This window comes from Herpailurus yagouaroundi, unplaced genomic scaffold, assembly GCF_014898765.1.
Source record: "Herpailurus yagouaroundi ecotype Mexico unplaced genomic scaffold, PumYag 218, whole genome shotgun sequence".
Classification (NCBI taxonomy): domain Eukaryota; kingdom Metazoa; phylum Chordata; class Mammalia; order Carnivora; family Felidae; genus Herpailurus; species Herpailurus yagouaroundi.
Window position 1 is genome coordinate 652,150 of NW_024412449.1, and position 22,704 is coordinate 674,853.

The 22,704-nt window shown below is 39.9% G+C and overlaps 2 protein-coding genes across 4 annotated transcripts in view; one reads left to right on the top strand and one right to left on the bottom strand.

Moving 5' to 3' along the window:
* The window catches only part of RRAS2 (RAS related 2), a 36,645-nt gene extending 23,597 nt beyond the window's left edge, over positions 1-13,048 (top strand). For both annotated transcript variants that reach the window (XM_040456797.1, XM_040456798.1), the window contains exons 5-6: positions 9,256-9,374; positions 11,526-13,048. In XM_040456797.1, coding sequence (XP_040312731.1) covers positions 9,256-9,374; positions 11,526-11,613 — 207 coding nt within the window. In that variant the 3' untranslated portion in view covers positions 11,614-13,048. The remainder of the gene's footprint in view (positions 1-9,255; positions 9,375-11,525) is intronic.
* A 7,948-nt stretch (positions 13,049-20,996) lies between these two features.
* SPON1 (spondin 1) overlaps positions 20,997-22,704 on the bottom strand; it is a 260,311-nt gene continuing 258,603 nt past the window's right edge. Inside the window, exons 16-17 of one of the 2 annotated variants that reach the window (XR_005785063.1) lie at positions 22,301-22,698; positions 20,997-21,184 (exon numbers count right to left, since the gene is read on the bottom strand). Coding sequence is in view for 1 of the 2 variants with exons in the window: in XM_040456799.1 (XP_040312733.1) it covers positions 22,535-22,698 (164 nt within the window). In the remaining variant the exon portion in view is untranslated. Of the gene's footprint in view, positions 22,699-22,704 lie in introns of both variants that reach the window. The other variant, XM_040456799.1, reaches the window with a different exon arrangement.

Consider the following 22,704-nt stretch of genomic DNA (forward strand, 5'->3'; position numbering starts at 1 on the left):
TGATGGGCTTGGGGCAGAGGGTCTGTATGCATTACTCTTAATCCTCTATCTACCGAAGATTGCCAGTGTTTGGTGTATGGTTTCCATCTGTTTGCAGATATTCAGCACTGGCTTTGTTTCATGCCATAGGCTTACAAAGTTTTTCATCTAGGTTTTTTTTCCCTTTTTATAAGAGTAAAGATTCTCCGGGTAAAATGAGAAACAAGGTGATGAGAGGAACATTGTAGGGGATGATAAGTTTCATATTTCCATCACCCAAAACATACGCATTTAGGCTGGAGTAAGATCTTCTGTATTCATTTCTCTGCTTTAAACCGTACACAGGATAAATTACCTGTAGCTGAGAGCTCAGCTGTGTATATCCCCAGGGGAGAAGAGCAAGTGGCTCATATCTGACTGCTTAATTTTTGCTCATTCCCGTAGATTCTACTCTGAAGGATGGGCGCCAAGAAAAACTTTTTCCTATTTATGCTTCCTCTTCTCTTTTCTGGGTTCCTGCACACTCGCACTCACGCATGATGGCTGCACTTACAGGAGCCTTGAATACTGGCTGGCAGGAAATCTACCACCTTTCCCTGTCCATTCATTTCCCACTTGTTTTCATGCTTATTACTCACTTTCTCATTCTTAAACTTACAATGCTTTATTCCCCTTCCTCACTCATGGCTAATGATGAATCATATTTTCCTATTTCACTGAGATATTTCTGCATGTTTCCACCTCCACATAATACTAACCTAAGTGCACATGTACCCCATCAATTCTGCCTTTCCTCACTTCTGTGGATAAACTGTTTACCTATCTATGCCCATCCTCTCTAGTAGGCCCTGGGTCCTGCTCCTTCTCACTAGCTCATAGATGTCACCCCAGCAATGGTTCTGTTCTGGTTGTTCCGTTTCTCTGCTGCATAATCATTCCCACAAGCATGTCATGCTACAGTGGCTCTCATCTTTAAAACAAAAAGTAACTACAGCAAAAGCGTGTTCTTAATCTCACATTCTTCTCTGTGTACGTTTCTGCTTCTTGTATCAAGCAAAACTCCTTAAAAGCGTTATCTACACTTGCTCTCCTCTCTTTCCTGCCATTCTTGCTTGCTCTGACCTCAGGCATGTAGCACCCCAGTCAAGGTCACCATTTACGTAGATGTCAGTAACGTTTGACACAGATGCTCATACTCTCATTTTTGAAACACTTTGTTTACTTAGCTCTGGGATACCTTAACCTATGCCTCCACTCTCTCTTTGCCAGTATTTCCTTCTCTCTCACAGGTATCTTAGGCCTCAGGTGCACCTTCTTCTAAGGCTCTAGTTGTACAAAGACCACTTTACCTCCCAGCCTTGAGAGCCATACACCGTGCATTTGAAGTTGAGGTGCTGTGCTAAAGGTTTTTACCTTTTTAAAGTCTCTTTAGAATTAAGGGTGTTATGTATAATGTCTTGGTACCTTTACCTGCTTTACTAACAGCCTGGACAGGCCACAGGATCCATAAAAATTTCTTCCCCTGTTTAGAAATGTTGACTTTTTGGTCATCATCCTTAAAGGGTTCTTACTAAGTAACCAGTCTTACTTGCTCTTAGTTTTTGACCCAGTTCATTCTCTTCTGCCTTTGTGTTAGACACAATCCTTTGGACTTTTTCTAGTTTCTTGCCAGTTTTCTGTTACATAGCAAATGCCAGTTCTCCATGTTCTTTGAATTTGTGGGTCAGCCCTGGACATTCCTATTATTGGTTCCCGAGATTCTGAACCCATCTGGGAAGAGGTCAAGCAGAAGAGCTTTTGCTTATTAATAACTTGCTTTTGGCTTCTGTATCTCTGGATTTGCTCCTTCCTTCCTTCCTTCCTTCCTTCCTTTCCATCCTTCCATCCATCCAATATTTATTGAACCCTTTTCTAGACACTAATAACACACAATGGAAAGAACAAAGTCACTGAAATTGTCATTAAATAAGAAGAATTTGAATGGTTAGAGTTACCACACACCGAGCCCCTTAGAGATAAATAACATTGATCATCTTGTTTATTCTATCTAAGGTGGAGGAAGAGAAAACAGGTAGTTGACTTGCTTGTGCTTGCTAAAATGTAAAAGTAGGTACATATAATAGCATACTGATTTCTGAAATTTAATACAGCAGTATGTGTGCTTGGATTGTGGACTTTGCTGTATCTCTGATTTCAAGTTCCTTGTCCTTGACTCAGCCCTGTCTAGAAATGGACTGTTCTGTTCTTTTTGTGTTTACCCTTTCTTCCTCTGGCTTACTTTAGCCTCCCCCTCTCCTTTCCTCCTTGTTAGGTGCTAGTGGCCACTGCTAATTTGAGAAAGGAACCCATTACACTTAGGATAATACCCAAGTGTACTAACCCCCACTGTCTCTGTTTAGTACCTTGACCACAGTATGCCCCTGTAGCCTCCCAGGAAAAGACCTCACCCCTACCCCCAAAGGTAGAGTCAGGGTCCTCTTCTTGCCTTACCTGTTTTTACCTTCTCTGTATCTAAAGATCTGTAAACCATTGAATGTAAGTAGCATGAGGGCTTCTCAGTTTCAATCAGTTTTGTTCATGCTTTGTCCTTAGTACATAGAACAAAGACACACACTCAGTAAATATTTGCTGAATTGAATGATTCAAGGCATCAGTGAATCAAGATGTGGTATTAATTTGATGATTCTTTCTATACAATAGGCATTTAAAAAAAAAAACACAAAAACAAGTTTTGGTTCTGTTGGTCTCTTCCTATTAAACCCAGTTTGTTGGATAAAACTGCTCTCATCATTCATATTTGCTCCTCTCCATTTGGAAATACATAGTACTAGATATACTCATTATTGTGGATATCTGCTAATATTCATTTGTGCCTTTGAAGTGAGGGTCACTGGAGGTTCCCAGATGTAGGTCTGTGAATTTGTTATATCAGATTCACCTTTGTTGCTTAAAACAGAACATTTCTGGGTAGTGCTGACCCACCAAATTAAAATATCCAAGAGATGAGGTTTAGTATTTGGTATCTTTATAGAATTCTCTGGGTTGGGGAACATCTAGGAAATCCTTATTTGTGTAGCTTTCAATCTTCTGTTGATTCTGGCTTCATAAAGCTTTGGCTTTGTTCCATGTAATATTCTTTTGGCTCATTTTTGTGTTTGCTTGCTCTGGTGGTAACAATGCTGTTTCTACTTCTTAGTTAAAATAATGCTACTCCAGTGAGCTCAAAAGCAGCTTTATATGTGGTTAGAGATTTCTTGACCAGAAATGTATGCACAAACTTTGCTGACCTTGATTGCTGGAAGACAGTGATGTGAGACAGTACTTTAAAAATAAATAAATGAGGCACAAAATTAGTATTGGGAGTATTTTATCATGTAGGCCATTAATTCATTATTTTTTCTGTATAAAGATACCTCATTTGCCATTTCTCTCTAGCTGAATTACATTATGCAGGAGGGGTGGGACAAAGTACCTTTTTGAAGAATAATTGTGCTGAAAGACATGGCAAAATTTTTGAGGACATATGTCCCTCCCCCAAAGTTATATTAATAATGATTGAGATTGACTAGTCTCAAATATTAATTTTTATTTTTCTTCCTGTATCTTTTATTTCAAGTTTTACTTATTTGGTCATACTCTGTTTACTTAACATGTTTTATTTCGTTAACTATGTACTCTTCTAGGCTCTGGATGTACAAAGACAAATATGCCTTCCTCCCTAGCTACGAGGGATATGATGGTGGGAGAGCGAGAAAAAGCAACATCAAAAATTGGAGTATAGTGTGTTTACTTTTGTTCACTGTAGGGCATGATGGGAGCTCTGGGGTGCTGTTCCAAAACTGCATCAGCACTGAGGGGGAAGTTATTGATTGCTTGAGTCTTGAAGTATTACTAAGGAACAAATTAAGAGTATAGGGTTGGGAGAGAAGGGATGGCATCCCAGGAAGAAGGAACAGAATTTGTGACAACGTGGTGGTATTTTTTTGTAGGAAGGAATTTCCCATGTCAAGTTAAAATAGGAATTGTCTTTTTAAAATTGGCTTCTATGAAGCTTTCTTTTCTTACTTGGCTTCCTCACTAGTTGTTAATTGCTTGCTTGATTTGATTGATTTATATTTCAAAACCATAGGCCTTATGGTGCATAAGCTATTTTGAAGAGAGGCAGGGAGGTTTAAAAATTACAAAAACTTGGGTATACTAGTGCTGTGTAGAACCTGCCTGCTACCCTTTTGGAACACAACACAATATCAACTCCTAGGTGGTAGTGTAATTATTAGATGTTTGCATTAATGGAATAACCTGATGATACTGTACTGAGTTGCTGAATTTTAGAAATGGAATATTAAATTGGGAGAGCAAACTACCTTAAAAGATTAGAGGGAACAATACCTTGAGCTCAAATAGGGCCAAGAATAATTCCTGCTCCAGGTTAGCCAGAGTGGAAAACGTCATTAATTCTTGGGGTATTGGGTAGTGTACACAGAAGGTTTTGTTCCAGTCGTAGGGCAAAATTAGCTCTAGGGTAATTCTGTTCTGGCACTATGGAACAAAAAGGACTACACTTTCCAAATAACTGCATCCCAGAAGAAAGCTCAAGAATATATATAGGAATACAAACTATCCAGAACCCAGTAGGTCAAAGTCTAGTACCCAGGCATCCATTCAAATTACCAAGCAAGAAGCAGGAAAATATGACTCATAATAAGGAGAAAAAACAAGGAGTAGAAACACACCCAGAAATGACACACGATAGAATTAGTGAACAGATATCTTAAGCAGTTCTATGACTATATTCCATATGTTCAAGAAGCTAGAGAAAAGACTGAGTATGTTAGGGAGAAACATGGAAGATGGAGAAAGATCAAAATCAAACTTATAGAAATTGAAACTACAATGTTTGAGATGAAAGATACCCTGGATGGGATTAATAGCCAGAAGCAACAGCTGGAAAATGTCTAAATTTGATGAAAACTGTAAAATGCCTACATTTAAGAAGCTCAACAAACCCTGAACATAAGAAATATGAAGAAAATTAGAATGAGACAAATTAAAATGGAATTGTCTGAAACCAGCGAGAAAGAGGAAACGTGACAGATAACCAGAGGAAAAGAAAACTACGCACAGAGGAACAAAGATAAGGATGGCAGTGGTCACCACTGTTTCTCATGGGCAACGACTCAAGGCAGAAGATAGTGACACAACATCTTTCACGTACCAAGAGAAGAAAACTCATCTAGAATTAAATACCCACTAAATGTTTGTTTCAAAATGAAGGTGAAATACTCCACAGATATGCAAAAGGTGGGAAGAGAAGATTTATTACCAGCAGACCTGTGTTATAAGAAATGTAAAAAGAAGGAAAATTATACCAAATGGCAGTTTGGATCTATACCAAAAACAAAAACAAACCCACCAGAAATGGCAATTATGTGAGTAAATATAAATTACTTTTATTGTTATTTGTCTCTTTAAAATATACGCTGGATGTTTAAAGCAAAAAAAGGTAACACTCTGTTGTGAGGTAAAAGATAACAAAATGTAGGAGGGAGAAATGTGTTACTGTAGTAAGCCTCTTATACTATATGTGAATGGGCAGAATGCATTTGAACTTTGATGAGGGAAAATGTGTATTATAAACTCTAAGGCAGTCATTAAAATAACATGGTACGTACTTCATTAGCCAACAAAGGACATAAAATGGAATCATAAAAGCAATATAGTTAACCCAGAAGAAAATAGAAAAAGAATAAGCAGATTAAAGAACAAATAGGATGGATAGGAAACATATCAAGATGATTCAGTGATGACGGTAATCACATTGGTGGTAGATTGTGTGAACACCTCAGTTAAAAGGCAAACATTGTCAGGGCACCTGGGTGGCTCAGTCGGTTGAGCGTCCGACTTCGGCTCAGGTCATGATCTCACGACTCGGGAGTTCGAGCCCCGCGTTGGGCTCTGTGCTGACAGCTTGGAGCCTGCTTCGGATTCTGTGTCTCCCTCTCTCTCTGCCCCTAACCCACTCTGTCTCAAAAATAAACATTAAAAAAAAAAAAAAAAAAAAGCAAACATTGTCAAATTGGATTAAAAAACAAAACAAAACAACCCCCAAAAAACAAGACCCTACAAGAAATCTACTTTCAGTGTAAAAGACAAATAGGTTAAAAGTGAAAGGATGGGGTAAGATATACCATGCTGATACTAATGGAAAGCCTCTTGAAGTGGCAATATAAATATCAGACTAAGTTGATTTCAGAGCAAAAAACCTACCAGGAATAAAGAGGATTGTTTTATAATGAAAAAGAGATTAATTCATTAAGAACATAACAATCCTAAACATTCATATATTGAATAACAACTTCAAAATTCTTCTTTTTAATGTTTGTTTATTTTTGATAGAGAATCAGAGCTTGAGTGGGGGAGGGGCAGAGAGAGAGAGAGAGGGAGAGGGAGAGAGGGAGAGAGGGAGAGAGAGAGAATCCAAAGCAGGCTCCAAGGTGTGAACTGTCAGCACAGAGCCTGAACCGGGGCTTGAACTCAAGAACCGGGAGATCATGACCTGAGCCAAACCAAGAGACACACACTTAACTAACTGAGCCACCTAGGCACACCACAACTTCAAAATTCTTAAAGCAAAATTGAAGGAACTGCAAAGAGTAATTGACATGTTCACACTTAACAGAATTTTCAACATCCCTTTTCAATAATTGAATAGAAAGAAAACCAATAGGATATGGGTGGCTTGAACAGCAATGTTGAACAAATTATTCTGAACATTTAGTGAATGCCCCACCCAACAATAGCAGAATACACATTATTTTGAAATGAGAACAAGTCTCAGTAAATTTAAAAGGATTCTGGTGAGACCAGGTATGTTCCTTGACCATGGTGGAGAGTTAATTTGGAAACCAGTAACAGTACATAGCTAGGAAACCTCTAAATATGAGGAAACCAACAAGCTTCTAATTTATCCTTCTTATAAAGAAATGATCAAATGGGAAATTGCAAAGTATTGTGAACTGAATGATATTTAGAACACATATCAAAATTTGGGATGCTACCAAAGAGGAAAATAAAGAGAAATTCATAACATTAGTTATCTTAGAAAAAAGGAAAGGTCTCAATTCAATGACTGGCTTCTACTTTAAGAAACTAGAAGAAAAAGAGCAAATTAAAGACATAGTAATTGGAAGAAGGTAAATAATAAAGGGTGGAAATTAACAAAATTGAAAATAGAAAAACCATAGAAAGATAAACCTAGTTTTTAGAAGATCAAAGTGACAAATCTACCCAGAATGACCAGGTTAAAAAGAGCAAAGGGCACAGAGTACCAATGTCAGTAATAGGAGAGGTGCCATCACTTCAGATGTTAAAGATATTGAAAAGATAATAAATACTATAAAAAGAAATACCATACTATAAAGAAACTTTATACCAATAAATTCAACAAGTTAGATGAAATGGACATTTCTTAAAAGGTGCACAAAATATCAAAACTCATGAAAAAAATAGATAACATGAATAGTACTGTATCTATAAAATAAATTCAACTGGTTATAAAAACCTTCCCTCGGAGAAAACCTCAGGTCCAGATGGATTCATCGGTAAATTATACCAAACTGATTTTGCTGAAAGTATTCCAGAATATTGAAGATGAGAGAATTCTTTCCAACTCCTTATATGAAGCCAGCATTACTCTGGCTTACCAAAGCCAGACAAAAATTTACGAATACTACAGTCCAATAATTCTTGCAAACATGTATGTAAAAATTCTTAAAATTTTAGTAAATAGAATTTAACAATATATGAAAAGGACAGTGCATCATCACTCAGGTGGGGTCTATTCCAGAAACGCAGTGTTGATTTAACAAAGATGAATCAACACAGTTCACCAGATTAACAGACTAATGTGGAAAGATTATGATCTCAGTAGATGCAGAACAAAAAAAAGATTTGAGAAAATTCAACACACTGTTAAAAACTCTTTACAAATGGAATAGCAAAAACTTTGTTAACACGCTAAAAGGCATCTTCAGTGAAACCCTACAACTAATAGTGTGCTTAATGGTGAAGGACTGAATGCTGCTGTCACTGCACTGAATGGTCTACGCAGTGAGGTGAGGCCAGAAAAAGAACTGAAAGGCATCCGTATCAGAAAGCAACCAAGTTGTCTTTGTTAGTAAATGACATGATCGTTCATCTAGAAAAGCCTATGGAATTTACAAAAGAACATCCAGATAAGCGAGTTTAACAATTTCCAGGGTATAACACAAATATTCAAAAATCATGTTCCCATTTTTGTAGAGAAGAATATCCATCGTTGAAAAGAGACCAGAAGAGATAGGTTCCTTAATCTATCCCTTTCCCCAGTTGACATTTTCTAACTTTCTGCAAGTGTTTACTTTTGTGGCAAAGACAGCAACAGAAGTCATTCTTTTAGAAAGATCTTTTTCATTGACACTATGTAAATGTAATTTAGTTTAACAGTTTTAGTAAATATCACTACTTCAACCTTTTACACTGAAAATGTGTAGGATAATATATATTCATTTTATGTTTCTGACGGGCCTACCATTTTAGGTCATCAGCTCTGCCACACTTCTTGTCTCAATATAACAAAGGCGTTGTGATCATAATCATTATTCATTTTTTCTCACATTTATTGAGTGTCTCCTATGTACCAGGTATTAGGGAGTTTTGAGATGAGGAAGACCCACAGTCTCTTGAGGCTTCCGTCCTCTTCATCCTCAGCTCTTTGTGATAGTTTTCTCTCTTGCCTTGTTGTGTTTAAGCTTTTCTAGACTTCCTTTAGTTCTTGGAACTTGGGACACCACCCGTCCGTGGCCCTCACACAGGCCCTTTCTTTTGTCAGGGATACTCTCTTACCCCACCCTTAACTAACTCCTTGCTCTTTATTTGGTTCTTAGTTTAAATGTCATTCCTCGGGGAAACTTTCCCTGATCTGCCCAGCAGGGTTATAGACTCTACTAGCACCTTGTACTTTTTCTTACCAGAATTATCATCATTGTATTTAATACTTTGAGTAATCACCAGACTGGAATCTTGTTGCATGGTAATATTTCGTCACAAGTATGTTCTTCTGGGTTGTTCTTCAGGGCTGAGCTTCAATATGTGTTGACTTTTAAGTCTGTTGGTTTATCTTAAGACAAATCAGCTTGGCCTCTGGCTAGATTAGGAGAGCAGTCTGTGGCCATAGGGTTAGATGGAGCAGATCTGATTTTTAATTCTGTACCTCAGATACAACTCTTGGAATTTCAGGTAACACAGGAAGAAGGACAACAGTTAGCACGACAGCTTAAGGTAACATACATGGAGGCGTCAGCAAAGATTAGGATGAATGTAGATCAAGCTTTCCATGAACTTGTCCGGGTTATAAGGTAAGTGAAACACATCTACGATGTGTTTGTTTGTTTTAACTTATAGAATTTTACAGGTAACCACACTGCTTTTTAAAACCACCAAGTAAAGAAATTACCATTAAATGTTTTTAGCAAGAAACAGGAAATTATATGTATAAATGCTTCTGTGCACATGACAGGTTAAAAATTTTAATTAAGTACATATTGTATACTAGGAACTTGCTACAATAAAGCCAGATTTAATTATATTGAAGTAGAGAGTACACACAGGGATTTAAAAAAAATTGCACACACAACCTATACCACTTCCAGTGGTATCAGTGGTACGAAGGTAGGGATGACAACAGCTAACGTTTGAGTGGAGATCTCTGCCAGATACTGTGTCTGATGCTTTACATGTGTTACCACATTTAAATTTCAACACGACCCAGTAAGCGAAATACTTTCATTTATCCCCACTTTTGGATGGGAGAGCAGGTATAGAGAGGTTAGCTAACTTATTCAGAGTTTCAGCTTTAAATGGCAGGGCTGGGACTTGAATCTGTGTCTCTGATTCCAGAGCCTGTGTTCTTAGGCTTTGCTTTTTCCCCACCTCCTCCCAGGCTGTGGGAGCCAGGTAGTAGAGATGCGGTGCTCCAGGTGCTCCCATTCGTGGTGTGAAGTATGATATCCCTCATAACAAAGGGTTTTTCTGTTCTGCTGGCCTAGAAGGCCCCTGCGCTTCAGAAAGTGTTAATGGTTCCAGGAAGCTTGAGGTGAAGGGCAGGTGGCCTGGAGTTAGTTTCTGTGTGAGAAAGATTGAGTTTCCGTATAGTGGGAGGGGTTTGATTTGATTATTTTTAATCTTGGTGGCTTGGCGCCTCCTTCCCCGTGGGCTCTCTCTAGATCTGCGGGTCTCTCTGCTTGACAGAAACGTGGAGCTATGGGCTTCCTGTACTTTTTTTAACCCCTTGCCTGGGCATTCTCTTTGTGGGGAAAGGAAAGTAAAGATTATAGTTTTTAATTTTTTTAGTGGTTTGTTAAAAGTGCAAGTTCCATTATTTTTGAATGAAAACAGAATTTCAGTTTTGCAAGATGTAAACAGTTATGGAGGTGGATGGTGGTAGTAGTAACACTGTGAATATATTTAACACCACTGGACTGTATGCTTAAGAATGGTTAAGATGTCAAGTTCTGTTATGTATTTTAACACGTGTGCATGCGCACACAAACCGATACCTTCTTAAAATAACGTTTACTGCCTTTTGAATGCTTTGTCCTTGGTTTTCATCCTCAGAATCTATATCCAAATCCATCATTTAATCTGGAGAAGTGGGTAGAGGCGGCAATTAACAAAATTACTTTAATTTTACTTTTATTTTACGTAGGCTTCACAGCCAACAGGGGCTTGAACTCATGATCCTGAGATCAAGAGTTACATGCTTTCCTCACTGAGCTAGCCAGTGCCCCTAGGGAAGGCTTTTTTATGCCAGCCACTGATAGGCCTTTAAACGTAACAAGATCACGTTGAAACCTCTAGCAACTGTGAAAGGTAGAGTTTTATTATTCTCTTTGAAAAAACCGAGGTTCACAGAGGTCGGCTAACTTGTCCAGTGCTGACTTGTAGCTAGTAAGTGGCAAAACAGGAATAGAAACTGTGTACCTTGTATGGGTATGTACTTTATATTTTACTCTAGCAATGGTTGCTTTTTTTTTTTTAATGTTTATTTTGGGAGAGAGAGCGCTAGCAGGGGAGAGGGGCAGGACGAGGCAGAATGAATCCTAAGCGGACTTGATGTAGGGCTCCATCTCAGACTGGGAGATCATGATCTGAGGCTAAACCAAGAGTAAGATGCTTGACTCACTGAACCACCCAAGCGCCCCTGGATGTCTGTTCTTAAGTATACCTTACTGTTAATGGAGTTACAAAGTGGGAAGGGAACTTAGAGGTCATTGAGTTCAGTATCTCATCTGATTCCAGACTCACCTATGAGTGGAGCTCCGATAGCTCTGCTTTATGCTGGTGTTGAAACACTTGTGCCTCTTCCCCCGAGATTTGCTTCGATTCCCTAGGTGAAATTCAACATTGAGAAGCATATGCACATAAACTAGACTTGTCCAAAAAGAATATATTTGTAATAATATGTTACCAGCACGGTAGATTTTGATATAGATTTTTCTGTCTTACAGGAAATTTCAAGAGCAGGAATGTCCTCCTTCACCAGAACCAACACGGAAAGAAAAAGACAAGAAAGGCTGCCATTGTGTCATTTTCTAAGAATCCCTTGAATTTTAGCTACCAACTGCCAGGAAAAGCCCTCATCGTCTCCTCCTCTCCTTATGGTTTACATCACATCGTGTTGGTACCTTTCTAGCCTTAGACACAAATGATCACCGTGGTAGCCTTAGACCAAGAAGCTGGCTAATCCTTTCCGTGAAGCTAATCCTATGGTCATTTCAAGACACATTTAAAGGAAACACTAAGGCTGCTTCAAAGATTATCTGATTTCTTAAAAATAATGATCTATATACATAGACATATTCTTTTTTAAGGGCTTACATTTTAATAGGGATGAATCAGTTTTGGAACCTAAGCTGTTTGCCAAGCTGAAGTCATAGGTTGTGAAATTAACTTTTAACTTCTGGAATCATATTGCCTATTGTTACCCTAAATAGAAACATGAGTTGTTTTTAAATGTGAATTTTTGCCTATCTCTAAAAATTTTGATGTCAACTTTAGTTAACCTTAAGTACACTGAATTGAATCCACAGAAGTGAGACATCTCAGACCTTTGCTGATGCTACAGCCTTTGTTTTCCAGTGGCCAAAACACCAAAATGCCTGTTATGTTTATAGATTAAAAACTGCATATAAAGCCTTTATTACAGCTCCACTCCTAAAGATGATAATAATGTTCTTTGTGGCCAAATATTTGGACTTATTCTGCATTTAGGCATTTCAATGTTCTTGGCTTTTTAAGTTAACTCTTTTCACAGCCATGTTGAGAAGTAAAAATAAATAATTTCTGTCTGTCTTCCTTTTCAAGTATTTCTGGATAAGGGATTCAAAAAAAACTAAAACTGTTTTTGTTTGTAATATAAAATATGGAATTGATCTTTCCGGGGTCAGAGATGATTAATGTTTTTGCTATATACTTTTATACATTATTTTCTTATCAAACTAGTTAACAAGTATTTTTATATGTTTGTAAGCAAATATGCTTTCACAGCATACCTTGTGTATATGTAAAGATAAGTATTTAATTCTCACTGTTCACTTTTAACTGACAAAGAAAAAAAGTGAAAACTACAGAAACTGTGGTAGAGCTGTCCTTGCCATCCCGGTCCTGGTCCTGGTGGCTCCCGCCTTTGGCCAGTCACACACCTGCTTGAGAAACCTCCTCCGTAGACGACAACAGGGTGAGAATCTGAAGTCACTTGTGATGTCCCGTACTAGGTATTGACTGTTCTATCAAGTAGTAAGTGTAAAACTTCTCTTTGACGATTAGTATAACTGTGGATGGCTTCTGATTTTTGTTTTTAATTTTGTGGATTGTGTTTCAACAATTCAGAAGTATGTTCCTGATGGTGAGATACTAAGTGGTATTGCACGGTTGTCACTTTATTGAATGTGTACAACAGCCCCGTGAAGTTGATAAAGCGTACCCTTGTATAGCTTCAGGTGCTAGAATTAAAACTGATCTGTTATCACAAGAGAAGGTTTGATGACTTGTTATTTGGGTGGTTTCTCAAAGGAATGAGTGTTGGAAGAAACTTATTTTAGTAGCTAGCCCTGTGCCTTTTCCCAACAGTGCCCTAGGGTTTGAATCTAAAAATCAATATTGGTTATCTGGCAGGTGAACTTGAAGTGAAATGGCTTGGTGTTCTTAGGGGTTTCCTGACTATTAAGTCAGCATTTCTTAAACTTTTTCTATGAAGTGCTCCTGACAGAAACCCCTATATCTAAAGGAGATACCGCTGAAGACAAAGCCTAAAGCAGCTGAGGAAAAGCGCATACATTTATTTGAATACTAATTAAAATTACTGCCCAGGAAGGGCCCATATTTATCCTGTGGGTTTTGGTATTAGAGCACCATCGCATGTCTTTTTTAGGGCTTTCAGTTGGGATTTTTTACAATGTTTATTTCTTTTTATTTTGAGAGAGAGAGAGAGAGAGAGAGAGAGAGAGAGAGAGAGAGAGAAAATGTGTGTGCACATGTGTATGAGCTGGGGGAGGGGCAGAGAGAATCCCTAGCAGGCTCCGTGATGTCGGCACAGAGCCCCATGAGGGGCTCAGTCTCACAACTGTGAGACCATGATCTGAGCTGAAATCAAGAGTTGGACACTTAACTGACTGAAACACCCAGGCGCCTTGGGAAAAATGTAAAGTTATCATAGGTAACCTCAGATAACAAGAGATTATCTACATAATAGGCAGATTTAATGGAGAACATTTTATTCTGAATAGATGATTTGTAGCAACACAGTTTGAAGGTTAAATTTATATCAGTTAACTTTTTTCCCCCTCTCTGTGCTTCACTTTGAATACTTTTTATTGCTACACCTTCAGGTTCCCTAATGTTTTCTTCCCCAGTTATTTAATCTGCTATTAATCACATTGAATGAATTTTTTATTTTAGACCTTGTGTTTTCTTTTCTCTTTCCTGTAGAGGTTCTATTTGGTTCTTTTTTACATCATCCATTTCTCCCATTATGCTCATGTATTTCTCTTACCCAGCCCCTCTCAACTGAGTTTCGAGAGAATTGAGCCTAATGCCTGTCTGTGGTGTGCAATGAATTAACTTCTCTTCAGTGCATCTAGAGTGGTTCTAGCTGTGTACCATCCTTGGGAGAATTGAAAAAGGCTGCTTTGAATATTTGAACATGGTTTTTATGGCTCTTTTAAAGTCCTTGTCTGTGGAACTCATTTATCTGTATAATTTTTGGATCTGTTTCTATTGACTGACACAATTTTCTCTAGTTATGGGTCACATTCTTCTGCCTTTTTATTTATTTATTTATTTATTTGCACATCTAGTAAGTTTTGATTGGATGCTAGACATTGTGTATTTTATGTTGTTGGGTGCCTAGATCTTGTCTTCATTTAAAGATTTTTTTTCCCATGGTAATTAATTTACTTGTAGTTCAGTTTAATCCTTTCAGGTCTTTTACATTTTATATAGTCTCAAGTATCTTTTTTTTCCCCCCAGGATGGTTTAGCTCTACTACTAAGGTGTGGCCCTTTTGGTGTCTCTACTGAATGCCCTGCATAATCAGTGATGACTCTCTGATTCGGCTAATGGAAACTGAAAAGTTCCCAGCCTTTGTGAGCTCTGGGGAACCATACTGTCTATAGCTCCTGGGTCATTCTTTGCCCAGCTCCTGGAGTTTCATCCTGTACATGCATATCTTAGTATCAAGCAGAGACTTGGTGACCCCGGGCATATTTTTGGAGTTCTTTTTTCTGTGTAGCTGCCTCCCCTCCAGAACTTTGTCCTGCAACTTTCACCTGCCTCAAGTTCCTGGTGTCTGGGACAGATCGATCTCCAGTGTCTTTTCAGCTTAGGAAAACAATTATGTCCTGCTTAGAATCCCCCATCCCCTCTAGAATCTGGAATGTGCCTCTAGGCAGAAAGTTAGGGCAATCTTAAGGCTTACCTTTTTGATTCCCCACCATCAGAGATGGTAGTCCTGTGCTTCCTGGTGTAGAATGGCTGAAAACAGGTGTTTCACATATTAACTCCAGTTTTTTGATTGTCTACGGTAGGAGGGTAAATCTGGCTACTGCTACTTCTCTATCAGAAGCCAGAGTCTCTCCCATTTAATATCCATCATACAGTCAGAGGTGCCTTGTAGGTCTTAATCTAATTTCAAATCTTTTTTCGCAAAGAATGGCCAGTCTCATGGCATGAAGAAGTCTTTGCCTGTGGGACCATTTTTTTATTCTATAGCTGGAGGATTGGCAGACTTGTTTTGTAACAGGCCATACAGTTAATATAAATATCATCTTAGGTTTTGTGGGCCATATGGTCTCTGTCCCAGCTACTCATGTCTGCCATTGTAGCACCAAGGCAGCCATAAACAATCTATGAACAAATGAATGTGGCTGTGTTCCAATAAAACTTTATGTGGGGACACTAAAATTTATATTTCATATCATTTTCATGTCATGAAATATTAATTGTCTTTTGAATTAAAAAAATTCATTTAAAATTATAAAAACCATTCTGTACAAAAACAGATGGCAGATTGGATTTGATCTGTGGGCCACGTTTTGCCAATCTTGCTCTATAGCACATTTGTCATTTGAGGTTACATTCCCAACTTTAGAACCTCTTCTCTCTATATATGTGAAAATTCTTTCAAACAGGATTTCCTGAATTGATAATCATGAATTTAATTTTGTCTTTACATTTGTTTAGGGATTTACAGTATTTCAGGATTGGACATTATGCCCTGTTGGCATACATCTTACATTGATGATTCCTCTAAATTTGGGGCCTCAAAGGTTTGTAATATAAATTGGTTCCTTAAGCATTTGACTTAAAAAAAAAAATGTTTATTTTCAGAGAGACAGTGAGAGGGAGGGAGGAGAGAGAAGGGAAGAAAGAATCCCAAGCAGGTTCCACGCTTTGTGCAGAGCCTGACAGTGGTGCTCGATCTTAGGACTGTGAGATCATGAACTGAAATTAAGAGTTGGATGCTCAACCGACTGAGGCGCCCTGGGGCCCCTATCATTTGACTTAAAAAATTTGCTATAATGAGGTTGTATATACTTCAGGTCTAGCTTGTTCCTCTTCTGACTTTTCATCACCACTAATCTTAATTTTATTTCTTTTCCCATTCCCGTACATAAAGATCCCATTAAACAGATAACTGGAAGATAATAGGAGATGATAAAGTGGTTACTTTCAGTACCGCTTGACCACTTAAGAGTATTTAACCAGTAACTGCACGGAAAGCTTCAAGGAACTTTTTAGAAACAAGGTATTTTAAGTTGAACAAATGTCTTTGTGCAAGGCTCATTAGCTGTTCTGGGGGAAATAGATACATGTGGAGCTTTTCCTTCCTACAAACTATTTGGTATCTAGTGGAGAAGGATTATGAGTGAGAAAACAAATGCCAGGGCTGCAGTGTAGGCAGAATAAGTGTGCACAAAGCTGTCCGGTCCAGCAGATGGTATATGTTCTTTCTGGAAAATCTGAGGGAGCCTCTTAGTTAGAAGTGGTGCTTTAGCCAGAGCTTGATGGATTGGTGGGATTTGAGATGGGGAGGAGAGGAGAGGAGTGAGGTGGTGGAAAGGCTGGGGAAAAGCCTAGGCAAAGACACATTTTGGCAGAATGCAGGGAGTATTCTGGGATTGGAACCTTAATCTAAAAGGATTTGAAGTGCAGTGGGGAAAAATAATGATAAAGTAGACTGGGCTCGGGTTGTGGAGAGCTTTAAATAGGATGGCCCTTCTGTAGGTAATGGGGAACTGCCAAGGATTCTGAACAGGGAGTGGCTGGATCGGGTGGGAATATGAATGATGGAGAAGTGCAGGTTTAGGGAAGAGTGGTCAGGTAAGAGGTAATTGGAGTCATGAAATCTGTCTCTTGCCAATTTGTTCTGCCATCCATGTTATTGCAATGGCCTTTGAAGTCTTTTTATTTGCATTTTGCCCCCACAAAGCTGTTCTGTAAATACAGGCCATAAATTACATGTTCCACTGCTGCTTAAAATCTGTCATCACCTCAATGCACTTGGACCAGTATCCAAATTCCTTACCATAGTGCACAGAGACAGCCCCTTGCAGGATCTGTCATCTCCTTGCTTCTCACATTCAGGCTGATTTGCTTTTTTACACTCTATAGGATGCTAGTATTTCCCAGACCGTTGATTCACTTGACTGTTCCAATTAGCTGTTTCATTCTTTTGCTTTTAATTTAGATGCCACCTGCTCAGAGAGCTCTCTTTGACCACATTGCCCTGTATTTACTTAGTGACACGGAGGCATCTGTGAGTATTTTGTCTGTCTTGTCTCATCTGCACTTGGGTGTCACAGGCTCCGAGAGGGCAGAACCATGTGTGCCACGTACACAGCTTTACCCCCCTTGCCTGGCATTTGCAGAAAAACCATTTGATCAATGAAGAGGACACACGGGCAACCCTCTGGTGATAGAAATGTATGGTGATTGTGGCGGTTATGTACAGGGGTTAGTCCCGGAGGCATTTGGGAATGGGGATTGGAGCTGCAGAAAGAGGCTAGGACTGCAAGTGCAGATTTGGAATTTATCTGTTATGAGCTGATGTGTGAACAGGCGGGAGTGGATGGAAGTAGAGTTTCAGAGAAGATCCAAGGGTAAAACTTCCAGGGGGAAAACGAACACTTGGGGATAAAAGCTTAAAAGTCAGCAAAAACCCGAGAGAAGCAGTCAGAAACTGGAGAGAACCAGGAGATTATTGTCAAAGAAGCCAAAGGGGTGGCCAGAGCGGAGGGCTGTAAAAGACTGGGGTGGTGGCGGAGGGGGGGAGGTGCAGAAGGGTAAGAGGCAGTGTGGTTGCGTAGATGCTTGCTGGTAACTTGGAAGGTTTTGTGTCCGTCATCTGGCAGGAACCAGATTATAGTGGTCGTGGTGTGATTGGAGTGCAAGGAAGTGGAAGACGTGTGGGCTACCATTCTGGGAAGTTCTGTGGCAAAATCAGAGGGTGATGGGGCTGTTCTCTTCCTTGATATGATGTTAGAGGAGCAGGAAGAGCCAGGGCCTGGTTCCTAATCATAGGTAGGTAGGTGTACAAGTCTGTAAGTACGTATTGCCATGTGGACACTTAGGCTCTGGAGAGATCTAGAGGCTGACACTTTGCGGGCCAGTATCCCTTTCTGATGGGGCAGCGAGCATGGCGTGGTTCTGTGCTTGCTTCTCCGACCGGCTGAGGTGAATGGCCAGTTTGAAGAATTAACTCCTCTCCGCTGCTGTGGAATGATAGCCTTGCTAAGTGTAACTTAAAGAAATCAGCTACTTAGAAAAGTAATCATCCTCTTGGCTATACTGGCAATCACTGGAAACGTTTCTGAACATCTGCTTTCAATTTTTGTATCCTCGTAGGACGGTAACAGGTGGTGGAAGCGCTCAGGCTGTGCTAGCACAGTGCGTAAGGGAGCGGATCCAGGTGTTTTCCACCAGTGCTCCTTCAGCCTTCCCAGATGGGCCAGGGGTCCCAGGGAAAGATCACGCAGTAGGGTTGCTTGCCTCTAAAATACAGACTCTCTTTTTTTTACAGAAGAAAATACAGACCCTACTTTGATAAAACCCCAAGTGTTGTAAAGGAGTCAGTAGTCTTGAATGAGCTGTTTGTCCTTTTCCCTTCTGCGAATACTTCAAATTACTTGGAGTAAAGGAAAACCGTTCAAACACGTAAGCTAAAATACGAGAACGGTTAACTTAAATATGAGAACTGCTAAAATACGAGAACTTTACCAGTTCTAAAGCCAGGAAGTGGTTAAGAACACATTCTGAATTTCATGAAGCACTTAGAGCAATATGAGAAAATGTTAATGAATGCTATCTTATGTTCAACATTGTAAATGTTAAGAGAAAAATCTGAAATTGCATTTTGGTCTGAGGAGAGCTGGGTTAAAAGTATTGCGTGTGTATTTTATTTGTCAGGACATTTTCAGTTATAAATGACAGAAACGCAGCTCAGGCCAGCTTCTGCACAACGTGGGCCTTTGCTGGTTTACGAAGATATGAGGGACTGGTGGGGCGAGGCTGGCATCCAGCGACTCCTCCGTTGGATGCCATCAGACTCGCTCCCAAGGTGAGAATTGGCTGAACTGGGGAGGTGGGGCAGAGGAGTCCTTTCACGGAAGCCTGCTGCTGTCAAAGCCTGAGCCAGAAAAGGTGACATTCCTGGCCCCAGCTCTCTCAGCATCTCGGGACCACACCAGTGTTTTAAACACAGCTTCCCAGTGCTGGCCCACAGAGTGCCTAAAACCTCTTGAACCAAAGGGGTCTAGAGCAGGGACGCCGTTATTTAAATTTGACATTTTAGGGGCGCCTGGGTGGCGCAGTCGGTTAAGCGTCCGACTTCAGCCAGGTCACGATCTCGTGGTCCGTGAGTTCGAGCCCCGCGTCAGGCTCTGGGCTGATGGCTCAGGGCCTGGAGTCTGTTTCCGATTCTGTGTCTCCCTCTCTCTCTGCCCCTCCCCCGTTCATGCTCTGTCTCTCTCTGTCCCCAAAATAAATAAAAAACGTTGAAAAAAAAATTTAAATTTGACATTTTAGTACAGATCTTTTACTCACAGATTTCAAAGGATTCAAATGGAAGAATTATCTTCATGCTCATTAGCATCCAGCCGCTATTTATAGTTTGTCACAGCATTTCACTCATTTTCGAAAGGGACTAATTTATTTCACTCATCCTCCCTACTTTTGGGCAACACGAAGAACAAAACGAATCATTCCATGTGGTAATTGGGGATTGAACATTTATGTTTACTCTTATTTGGACAATAGTGTCCTTTTCTTTGGGGAAGAAGGGACTAAGCATACAGTCCTGGGACACTATAATATTTAGCCCCTTGAAACTGTTGCCTGAAATATGTGGGCTGTTAGGTCACAGCATTAGATATTTGTTGTGTATGGACCTTTTAGTCATGGACTTGACCTGGACTCAGTTTCTGGAGAATTGTAGTTCTGTGAGAATGTGTCATGTACTCTCACTTCCCAGAAGAAGTATACAGACTTTGGAGTGAGCCTAAAACATGTTTAATACACAAAGTTTAAATTACACACATAGTACAAAATCTTTAATTTTTTTCAGTTCTGGGTCTGAAAAAGTGCAGGCTTTTTCTCTTTAGCTACGACAGACTTCCTTCAATTAATGCATCAGCGAGGAAGGTTTCAGGTGAGTGACCCATGGTCTGGTTGGGGAATAGATCTCTGAATTTATTGTCATCTTAAAATGTGGATGTAAATATATGCAACAATTATAGCTCCTCTTTATATGGCGGTTTTTACTGGGTGTCTCATCTGTTTATTATCCCAAGTGGAAGTTGAAACAATTTCATTTTTATAGTAAAGTATTTCCAAAATGACTGCTTAGCCAGAAAAACTATAAACTACCTAACCCAAGACTTTGGTAAGAAAGAGATTTGATGCTTCTTATAAATTCCCCCTTGCAACCAAAAGAAATAACACATAACAAGACGCATGTTACCCATTCTCAGCCCTTATCCAGTTACTTGGTTTTAAGTCTCCAAAATATTAAAAATGTATCCAATAGAGACCTGATAAGAACATGGGACACTAGGGTGGCTTGTCCTTACTTACTTAGGAATCACTGACTTGACCTTTGATTTTCATGGGGTGGATATCTGCCTCCAGGTGGCTGAGAGGAATGCACAAGCAGGTGGGTTCTGTATCAAGACCTTTTGTCCAAATGAAACCTCTTACTTCCTTATGTTACACTCCTTCATGAGGTGAGAAAGCAGTCCATTTAAGGATCACAAAAATAATATTGGAAACAAAGTTCCAGAAGACTCAGGGCTGTGTTGGTTGGTAATAATGGCCCCTCTTGAATGAGGGACCAGAAACCCTGTCTTTTTGCTGCATATGATTCAGGCAGATAACTGCAAGAAGTCCCAACTTCCTGAACACTTAGTTTAAAAACACAGCAGACAGACCCAAATGAGTTTTTTTTATTGAACGGTCTTTGATGTTAAAGAAAATACAGATTCAGGGCTATATCATATGTATGTTGTGTTTGGAGACATCCTGATGGGTTTAATGCAAATTCTTAAAGTAGTGTATTCAAAACCACGTATGCATCTCATCCGGGATACATATTTGGATTAAGCATAATGAAAACCTGCAACAGAAATGAAACAGTTTTAACAATAAATGAATAAGTAAAAACTGCTGCTAGACTCAGCTCAGTAAAATGTCCTTTTACACGAATTCCTGGTAGTCAGAATCCCTGAATTTGGTGCGTATGAGTGCTTGGAAGGGGATGGAAAACCGTGGCCTTTCCTATGCAGGTGATGGAGGGCCCAGAGCCCCACTGTGGAAAGCTGAGGTGAATTTGGCTTCCCACCAGATATTCTTACCCAGCCTGATTCTGTAATAATACCTTTCTCCCTAGCTTTCTTTCTTGGTCTCTGAAACACTTTTTCTTTCTACATATAAAACTTTAGGACTAAAAAAGAAAAAAAACACCTTTTAACGTACAAAGATAGTATTTTTTGTTGAAGCAATGGCTTGGTGGGATGCAGGCAGCTGATATATAACTAAAAGATGTTTTGGGAGAACTGGTTTGAAAACTTAAAATTAGATGCGTGTCAGAAGATTTTAAAAGCGTAGGCTTGGGACTCCTCTAGAGAGGCCAGTTTTGCTGCCTGGGTCCTAGTAAGGATGTAATGTCAGAAGGTTTATAAGTTTATAAGGCTGGCGTCCTTAGGAAAATTGTGCCCCCCCCCCCCAAAAAAAAAGAAGCTAGGGAAAGGTACTTTCTAGACTTAGTACCTTTTACCTCAGGTGTAAGAAGTGGCAACCTTAAATTCCAATAAAGCAGCCAAAGTTTCTTTTCTCTGGGGTATCAGGAACCAATATTAGGAGGGGAGATAAATTTCTGAAAGAAAAGCCACTCTACATCAATGCACTTCACATCTACCAGCTCTCTGTTCCCCAATAACTGTTGATGACCGAGGAGACTCAACAAGGGACCCTAAATTCCACTAAATGAAAAGAGATGGGCAAACGAGGTTCCTACAAGAGCAAGCAGGCCAAAAACAAGAGTGAGGGGAATCTGCGCTCTCCGTGTGAGCAGGACTGTTTCCTCCCCACTGCACCCTGGGACCGAAGCACGGCATCCCTTCCACACCTGGCTGCCGCTCCCTGTGGAGGGGGCCAGGCTTGTATCGGCTGCCCAGGTGGGTGCTCCAGAGGGACACATGTCCATCCAGTACAGGTAGCTGACACTACTCACTTCTGTGCTGGAGGAGGGCCATCTGGGGATGAGGGAGCCCCACGCAGCCTCTGCATACCAAGAAGCAGACAGAAAGGAAGTCCCTGGCATCAACAAGACTGGTGGGCGAACCACACTGCAGAAATGAAAACTAATGTATACAATTTAAATTGCCTTAAACAACAAGCAAACACACACTCCAGCCATCGATGACTGTGCAAGCCAGGGTGCAGCCCCGGAAAACTTACACCCTTGTTAACAAGGGTGAACATTGCACGCTCTGATCTCCTTCTTGTCCTTGCAGCTGGTAAACTGGGAGCTTTTGAACCTCTTCTTGACGGTCATGTAGCGTTCCTGGATCCCACCACCGCACAGTTTGGTGCATTCCGACCAGGCTGTCCACGGGCGCATCCTGCAGCCTGGAA